We start from the raw sequence: 9,800 nt of genomic DNA on the forward strand, positions 1-9,800 counted from the left end.
AGAAATTAAATGGAGTCGTGGAAATATACCGGGTATGTTTTTGTTGTTGCCGTGTTGGAGAAGAAATTTCTAGTTTATAATTGGAGTAGTAGTTCAATTTAAAACTTTGATCTTAGTCGCGCTATTAATGAATGTGGTGAGATGAATGAAATCTTAAATAGAGTCTAAAGATCTTGAGTTCAAGCCCTCGGAATTTGGATTAATCCGGTGAATTTTGAATATCAGATGACTAAACTAATTTTTTTTTTTTATAAAGATCTCCGAGTAAGAAGTTATTGCTACATTTGGAGCTTTTACTGAATTTGAACTCCTACATGTGAAAACGAATGAGATTTTTACACTACACAATAACCAAACAAACTCGCAACAAAAATAATCTTTATCTTTATTTTGGGTCAATAGCAGTTTTAGAACCTCAGTTGTCAATAAATTCTAATTTTGTCATTTTGATGTATTTGACTAAGCATATTTAACTTTCGATTGCTTGAAATATGCGCTTTTGATCCCATTGCTTATGAATATCCACGACTTTTAGAATTATTAACTGTTTCACTGTTTAATTAAACTTGTATTGTTACTCAATATTCAAGGGTAATATACTTCTAAAAATAGTTGAAATCTATGTTTACTAATATAACCTACGTGAAGAGACCAAAAATACATATGTTAATTAATTGAAGGTTAAATGTGTTGAATTGTATATCACAAGGACCAAAATTAAATTTTATCAATAACTAATAGACCAAAAATGTTGTTCTCCCTTATCTTTTGTTACATTTTTTTGCCTGTATAATCACTGTATATTCATTGTACACTTGTTATGCGACGAATATATGTGGACAACGACTATAATCTACTACGACTAGTGGGTAATTTTTTTTTTTTTTAACTGACTGACTGAAAAATGTTACGATAACAAAACAAATTGTGGGCTGGCCACAGCAAAGCATCGGTTAGGTGTTTAAAGAGCAAGAACCTCATTTATTTTCTAAGTTGTTCTTATATCACCTTCTTTTGTAATTTAGTTACCCACCTAAGTAATAAAACCTTTATTTAAGAAGAGTTCTTTTACACATTTTTTTTATAGCAAATAGTGAGTACTCTTTTGCTTCTCAAAGAGGAATCCGCAAAGGCATAAAAAATTCCTTCAATTTGCAAGAGCATTCTCCTTCAAGTGTTATACACTTGAAAAGGGTAACTCTAATTAATTTCTATGTTAATTTGTTACTTTCTTTATTGTTTTCAATTCAATCTCATGCTTATTTATCTATTCATCAGTTTTATCTATTACAATAGTTTTATCTAAATTCTACATGCACACAATTGTTTTAGTTCTGAAATGTTGCATTTTTCCCCTTCCAAATTATGTTTTTTTTTTTTATTATCGAAAAATTTGTTATCTGTGTTTCAAGAAAAAATTTCTTCAATGCAGCAAGTCTTTTTTTGTTTTCTTTTTTGGTTTCCCACCCGGTGTCTGGTACCCGCATTAGAGCCTGACTAATTTGGATCCACGCCGTGTAGGGACCATTCGGGGGAAGAGCTCCCTACCAAAGATTTTTCCATACGCAAGACTCGAACCCGCTGCACCACATCATTTGGTGGTTTCAATGCAGCAAGTCAGAAAATATATCAAGATTTTATTTAGAGAAACAAAAAAAAAAAAAAATCTTTCATGCGTTTTGAGAAAAATATTTTCTAGTAAGATCATAGTAATATATAGAATAATTTTTTTTATTATCAGGATCTGTAACATAACTTGAATGATTTGTTAGTATTAATTACACAGCCTTGTGGATGACAAACTATTGTAGTTATATAGAAGTAGTACATGGTTTCTAGATCTCTCGTTTTTCCTTCTTTCTATAACTATGGTGTCTGAGACTAACTTTGTGCGCCTCGACTATTTCACCAGTATCATCTACCTCGTATGTCAAAGTTTAGATTGGCAGGAAAAATTTAACTAGCTAACGATTTTTTTATTTTTAGATCATACAATGTTCTACCAAAAGGACAACATTTTTTTACACACTAGCGGTTTTTGTCTGCATGTGTGTAGTTCCAAATTATGAATATAAAAAAACAAGACTAGCTAACTGTCTACTATTCCATTAGAACTTGCTATACCTCGTTCATTAAAGCTTGGGAAAAAACCACTTGGCTACGAGGACAAAAATTTTACATACTAATATTTTTGTCTGCAAGTGTTAATTAATTAGTAAGTTATGACTATCTATTTATAGAACAAGGGTTAACACGTGGTTAATATGTTTTGTATTTTACAGATTTGGTGGGTTTTGAAACATGGAGTTCACTACCAAAAAGATTCTCAACAAAGCAAAATTGATCCTACCGACAATTTCTGGATTTTTTATTGCCTTCATTTGCTTAATCGTTCAATATTTCAATGCAAATATTTCTACAAACGTACGACCAAATTCTCATAGGGAATTTTCATCAAAATTCGAGTCATCAGTAACATCAGCAACAATAACTACAATGACCAACACACCATCCATACAAGTAACAGCAGCAGCAGCAGCAACAACAACAACTACTACGACGACCAATACACCATCCATATTTTCATCCTTATTTGATTCTACTCCATATTCTTCACCATGGATGTATTCAACAAGCGCCGATCTAATAGGTATAGAAAGTGGTGTTTTCATGGCTTCGACTCATGAAGAAGAAGAAGAAATTCTTCAACAATATCACACTAGAAAATCCAACTGTCACAACATTAGAAAAAAACAACCTAAGAAATACATGAAAAAAGAATATCCACCAACAATTCCTTCATGGAGAGGCAAATTGCCTGGTGATTTACCATGGTCTCTCTCTAGACATTATGTTGATGGAAGATTAATCCTTAAAGAAAAAGGATTGGAGTATTATGAGTACCTAGAATCCAAACAAAAGAATGGGCGTCTCGTTTTAAATCTACTAGTTTTAGAGAATAACATGAAATGTAGTTTTGATGACACTATTGAGGCTGAAATCACACACGATGACACTATCGATCGAGTGGAGGAGAAAACAATGATTCAAGAAGAGATACAAAGGGACTTCATGACGATCAATGGAGATATTGGAACAAAAAGAGAAGAGAACATTAGCAATATTGGGAATTTTGCAAATGAAGAAGGAATGGCATCAAATTCTAGCTTGTTAGTAGCCGCATAAAATAGTTGAAGGAAAAAAGAAACATGTTGGGTCATTTGTGTTTTCCTTTATGTTTGTTTATATATCTTTTGTCTATGTTTTAGTTTGTTAATTATGAGTAACATGTCGGCAAGTAGCAGAGTGATGTCCTTTTTGTCATGCATTATATATATATAATTATATATCTATGTGTGTGTGTGTCATTTTTGTATATGAAAACATTTGGCAGTTTCTTTTCTCTTTTGCATTTTATTTTATGATCAATTAGTTATCTCTGTCTGCACGAATTCGGGATCTATATATTATGGCCTGAGATTTAGGATTAATGCAGTTGAATCCATTGACCATTTGAGTTACTGTATTAGAAATTTAATATTTTGTACATATTTAGAAGATTTCTTAAATACATATACAAGTTAAATCACAAAATTGGAATTAGCTATGGACTTTGTTGTTAATATCTCTTAAATTGCTCATAGCTAACAATTTTTTTTTTTTGATAATCCATTACTAAAATGATAATTGACTTTGACAATATAACTGATTCTACCCTACATTTTAAAGGTGCAAGCTGCGAGTATAATTCCGCATTCTATCTTGTAGAAAATAATATATAGGTTCTCACAGCTAACTAAATGGGTTAGCTCTCACAACTTAATATTAAATACTGACAGTTTAATATAGTCGACCATGCTCCACATATTCATGAGCAACTTTCTCTGATAGAGCTATCCTCAGACAAAACGACTATAAAATTAAGCACACATGTAATTGTTTGAAAACGGCTACTCTTTATAATGCTATTTTGGTTATCTAATTGACAAAACTAATCGCAAATAGAAATTCTATATTTGTACTGATAACAAGTAAATTATTTTTGACATATTACTTGTCAAAAACTAAAGCATAGAAAAAATTAAATCTAAACAAACATAAAGAAAAATACAAATGAACCACTACATGTTTTCCCCTCCTACTTTTTTACTCAACTCACTACTAGAAATAGAGGTTTTTTGCACCGACATTCAGTGAAAAATTTGTGCTACAAAACATGAAATGCATGGTGGGAAAACAGAATCCCATTAAAATGCTGGTAAACTTCCTAATTTTTCTGTGTGAAACACTATTATTTAAGTTTTTCCACCGACATTTAGGGGAATATAGCCACTGAACATTTTTTTAGTGGGAAAATAGTAATTGTTTTAGTAGTGACTAGAGCTTTAACTGATTGGATTAATGAATCCACAGGACGCTATTGCACGAAGTTAGAGATATCGTATAACAATTTATTCGTTATTATTCACGGAATAAAATATTTTATGTTATTATTAATCTTTGCATAATTGGCATGTGAACTAAACCTTGGACTATCCAAAAAAGAACAACTCCAATTCAAACCAAAAGAAGTAAATTACCTTATTTGTCGCCAACTTGATTTATCGCTAAAACATGTCTGAACAGACCTGGAAAAAAAGGCAGGATCTCACTTTCCTTTGTCGGGTTTCAATTTTTTATCTTTTTGAAATCATACTAAATTAACACTTAATATTCAAAACTATCGCTGTCTCATAGTAATGATGAAATCAGATCGAATATAGGTTAAATCAACACCAACAAATAATGAATATGAGATTAGAGATTGGTAAGAAATTGATTTCATGGAAAAGAGGCTCAAGAATCACATTCACATAGTACTACTTTGGAAAGCAAGAGAGGAAAAGGAAGATCTTTCATTCGAAAAGCAACAAGGGTGTTACCTGAGCTAAGAAGCACTGGGGTTGATGCTGAAGAATATGATGGATCTGCTGATCGGAGCTGCATTATTTTATTATTAATAAATATATCTGCCGCATGCGGTGGTAATTTAAATTTAAAAAAAAAACAGTATAGATTAAAAAATAATTAAAATAAATAAATAAATAAGAGGTATGTTAGTTTCAAGGATAAAAGTGAGCCAAAATGGTAACCGGAGGGGTGTTTTTAGCAAAATAGTTGAACGAAGGGTACATTTAAATCTTTTGAGATAGTCCAGGAACATTTTTGGCCCTTTTCCGTAAAATCTATAATAGAGATCTTTTAATTCAACTGGTGAAACTTCAAACATCATAAGCAACTCCATGAAACTATATAATATCAAACTAAAGAAGGGTTTAAAACTATTTTAAAAGGTAAGAAAGAACATATGAAATAGAATTGAAGAGGGGATTTCAATCAGAAAAACACCTTGTAGCTCTCTTCTTGCAGATATCATCATCTGAAACTTCTTACAAAAAAAAAATCTTTTTTTTTTTTCCTTTCCTCTCCTTTTCTTTTCTTTCTGAGAGAATATAAAAGTAAAATATGCGCAACAAACAAGTAGTTCAAAGTTAGAAAGCATTAATGTCTCGGGAAGGACGTCTGCCACGTTTTATTTGAAAGAGCTAGTATTGATCTCTGAATAACTGAATATATTGGCATGTGTATAAAATTGTCGATATTCGGATTATACAAACAAATATAGTTGTGGGGACCTCCAAAGTAAGTTCGGGTATTCTATTTTTTCTGAAAAATGTGCGACAAACAAGTAGTTGAAAGATAGAATGAATTAGTATAACAAGAAAACGCAAAAGTCTGCCACATTTCATTAAAAACATTGATCTCTACATAAGCATATAAATTAGTACGTGGATAAAATTGTTAATATTCAGGTTAGACAAAAAAATATTGTTCCATAGACCTCAAAGCATGTCTAGGATGTTCTAACTTCTTTTCTCAATTGAAAACATGCAAACAAATAAATAGAACCAAACACTAATTTGGTCCCTTGGTTATTGTTAAATTTTGCTTTTTTTTCCTTGTGACATATGACACGTCATTTAACCTTCAACTAATTAAAATGGGTATTCGTATAATTTTTATAAGTATAATAAGCTCAATATGGAGTAATTATACAAATTTCACGTATCACATTTGTAATTAAGTGGTGGAAAAGTTAATAATTCAGAAAATTTATGAATATTTAGGAATAAAGGGATCAAAAGTGCACCTATCAAATATTATAAGGACTAAAATCGAAATGTATCGATAATTGAAGGATCGAAAGTGCTAACAACGTAAATAACAAAAAATCCCCATATATAAAGGATATCTCCAATTGTAATTTGAAATATATGCAATGGCCCTCCCCGCCTTTACAATTACTGCCGCCGACTCTCTGTTGTCACCACTCCCTTAGTTCCATTATAAAAGTATGCCCATGGAGCCAAATGAAGTTATATTGGGGTCTATATTAGCAGCTTGTCGAAATCTTAGTGATGTAATATTAGCTGAAAGGCTACTGCAATTATCTATAATAATGACTAATTTTTAATTTTTAATTTATAATAATTGTAAATTCTAAAAATGCATCCACTAACCATTTTCAAGTGACGTCTTTGAAATCAGTGTCATATATTTTAAATTTCATAGGTGAAACTCTATAACAATATCCTAAAATTTCACATGAAATTTCACCTATTCATTTTGAAACTCTGTATAGTGCTTACTTTTTAATGATATGGATTGAAAAGTCCCCATTTGTAAATTCTGAAATAGCATCCACTAATCAATTTTCCATGTTGCCTTTGTAAACATTTTCATAAAATTTTATGACAATATCCTAAAGTTTCAATGTTTCACCGTAGAGTTTCACTTGTGACATTTAAAACTCTATAATTATGGCTATTATTTTATCAGAGTGGTAACTATTCATAAATAGCAACTCTTATATAAGACATCTCCAACTGTAATTTGAAATATATGCAATGGCCCTTCCCGCCTTCACAGTAACTGCGGCCAACTCTCCGCCTTCGCTGCCGCCACCACTACCTCAATTCCTTTATACAGCCAAAATGTATAGAAAGTGTGTAAATTAGATGGCCGAACTGTTCGTAACTTTCCCTATATTATTTATGGACATCAGGGTGGGGTTGCGACAATTTGGGAAAAGCAAAGAAAAAGCTGGTAGATTTTCTCCCATGTACAAATATTTTGGAATTCTCCTCCTTTTACTTTATGATTCTATAGTTCTAATTGCTCAAATCAAAAGTAAAAGCTTACATAGTTATTTTATGATTAATGTTTGAAATAATGCAATTGAGCATCCCTGGTATAAAAAACAAAAGCAATGGTATGCCTCTTTTCTCCAAACTTCTTGCAAAACAAATTAAAGTCCATACTTTTACTCATGCACTGGAAGTTTGTACAATGTAGCTAAAGGCATGACACATAGATAGATACGTAAACTTGGCCTCAACTGGCAACTAACCACTTTAACTTTGAGAATGCATATCTATACACCTCAACTTATAAAATGATCATCTAGACACCTCTCCATTGTGTCAATTGAACACTCCAACTTACAAAATGATCATCTAGAAACCTCCAAAGTTTATGTGCCACGTTAGCGTTGGGTGTCCACGAGAGGTGTCTAGATATGCATTCTTAAAATTGGAGGCCAAGTTAAGATGTATAGCTATGTATTAAGTCTAACTAAAACAACTGTAATATTCTAACTATAACGAGCAGATTATATAGTTGAATGTGCTATATACTACATGGTTCATACTTGAATGTGCTATATACTACATGGTTCATACTTTCTACTCTTATCATTCTTTCTTGTTCTTGTATGCTTGTGGATATCCAAGATCAGGCTTATCAAAGAAGGCCAATTCTTCTTCAGTTAAGGACTCAAAAGGTCCATTAAATGGTGGAAGTGCAGTTAAAGCGGGATATAGCGGCCATGGATTGGCAGCTACATTCTTGATTCCCGAGGGGACATCCTGAGAATTTTTACACAAACTAACCTTCCTCGTAATGATAGAGTCTTCATGTCGGATTTCTCCATGTTGTCTTAACCCCTCCATTATGGTTTCGTTAAGGCTGTATTCTTTCATAATCCAGTACACACCAGTAGTACTTTCTTCATGAAAACGAAAAGTTTTCTTGAACCCAATCGCTGATCCTTCCTTATCCAAAGCTGGTTTACTCGTGTCGTCCTTTCCTTGGGCTACCCCCAACAATTGTCCTGTTGAAGTTTTTACTATGCACGGATTTTTTCTTCAACTGAGTAAAGAAATTACATAATCAGTACTTGTTTTCCCTTGATCACTACATAATAAGTCGTCGAATAATTTTCATGGCTTATTGTTACCACACAAGTCTATATATCAAATATGATGGCATTCAATAGGCATTCAACAAATGAATTTAAGTAAATAGCTTATGAGATCTTCATCATCATATGAGGAACACTTTCATCTTAAGCTTTTCATCATCAATCATTATTCTTCTTTTGTTTGTTAAAATGAAAAGAACAATAATGCGAGTTCCAACTTAATTTATTAGAACAGAAAGAAGAATGTAAGAGGATGTAGAAATATTCTAGAGCAAGAAAATACCTCGCAATATATAGAGAAAGTTTCCAGGAAACAAAGAGATCAAGAAAAGTTAAAAGTATTTCCTAATTCGAATAGGTAACTATTCGGAGTTGTAAAAACAAATTTGGAAAAATTAAAAGTATTTGCTAATTCGAATAGTTGGAGTTGGATGTCATCATCAGTATGGTTCCTCATTATTTCCAGATTTTCCAGTTTTTATTTTTATGTTTCTCTGAGTGAAGTATTTGATAAAAAAGACAAAATTTCTTCCTCAGTTATCTCACAGCCTACTAGCCTGTTATACTCAACTAGAGCTTAACTGATCCACAGAGCTATTACACAAAGTTAGAGATATCGTATAACAATTTATCATTATTATTCACGGAATAAAAACATTTTTATGTTATAATTAATCTCGCATAACTAGCATGTAAACTAAACCTCGGAGTTGTAGCATATAACGATCCAAAAAAGAACAAGCCTTATTCAAATAAAAAGAAGTACATTACCTCAAGTACTATTAATGTTCACGCTCTTCATGTGTGACCAACTGATTTGTCGCTAAAACATGTCTGAACAGACCTGGAAAAAAAGGTAGGATCTCACTTTCCTTTGTCGTGTTTCAATTTTTTATGTTTTATTTTTTGAAATCATACTAAATTAATTTTCAAAACTACTACTATCTCATAGTGAAATCTATGATAGACACTACTAAAAGATCACTTTTTTCCCACTGAAAAATATTTAGGGGCTATTCCACTGAACGTCGGTGGAAAAAAATTTGAATAGTAGTGTTTTCACCCGGAAAAATCAGGAAGTTTCCCTACGTTTCAATAGGAACTTATTTCCCACCATGTATTTTCCCAGTGAGTTGGTTCGGTGGGAATTATGTGAGAAAATCATGTTTTATAATACAAATTTATCACTGAATGTCGATGAGAAAATCCTCTGTTTCTAATAGTGAGAGATTTTTATTCAATTGGTGAAACTTCCAATATCATAAGCAACTCTATGAAACTATATAAGATCAAAATAATGATGGATTTAAAACTATTACTATAAAAGGTGATAAAGAACGTAAAAAATAGAATTTAAGAGGTGATTTCAATTAGAAAAATACCTTGTAGCTCTCTTCTTGCAAAAGCATCATCATCTGAAATTTCTTACAGAAAAAATCTTTTTTTTTCCCCTTTCCTCTCCTCTTCTTTTCTTTCCAAGAGAATATGAAAGGAAAAT

The 9,800-nt window shown here is 31.8% G+C and overlaps 1 protein-coding gene and 2 long non-coding RNA genes across 3 annotated transcripts; 1 reads left to right on the top strand and 2 right to left on the bottom strand.

Moving 5' to 3' along the window:
- The first annotated feature begins 801 nt into the window (after nucleotides 1-801).
- LOC132599504 (uncharacterized) lies at nucleotides 802-4,558 on the top strand. Its single transcript, XM_060312863.1, has 2 exons — nucleotides 802-1,194; nucleotides 2,283-4,558. The coding sequence occupies exon 2, from the start codon at nucleotides 2,302-2,304 to the stop codon at nucleotides 3,184-3,186; it is 885 nt and encodes a 294-aa protein (XP_060168846.1). The 5' UTR covers nucleotides 802-1,194; nucleotides 2,283-2,301; the 3' UTR covers nucleotides 3,187-4,558.
- On the bottom strand, nucleotides 2,554-5,514 carry LOC132599505 (uncharacterized). Its single transcript, XR_009566845.1, has 4 exons — nucleotides 5,389-5,514; nucleotides 4,923-4,980; nucleotides 4,581-4,628; nucleotides 2,554-2,732 (listed from the first exon to the last, which is right to left on the bottom strand). It is a non-coding gene; the product is annotated as an uncharacterized LOC132599505 (long non-coding RNA).
- Nucleotides 5,515-7,229: 1,715 nt separating this feature from the next.
- LOC132599506 (uncharacterized) lies at nucleotides 7,230-9,800 on the bottom strand. Its single transcript, XR_009566846.1, has 3 exons — nucleotides 9,685-9,800; nucleotides 9,074-9,146; nucleotides 7,230-8,250 (listed from the first exon to the last, which is right to left on the bottom strand). It is a non-coding gene; the product is annotated as an uncharacterized LOC132599506 (long non-coding RNA).

The sequence above is a fragment of the Lycium barbarum genome, chromosome 6 (genome assembly GCF_019175385.1).
Source record: "Lycium barbarum isolate Lr01 chromosome 6, ASM1917538v2, whole genome shotgun sequence".
In the NCBI taxonomy this organism is placed as follows: domain Eukaryota; kingdom Viridiplantae; phylum Streptophyta; class Magnoliopsida; order Solanales; family Solanaceae; genus Lycium; species Lycium barbarum.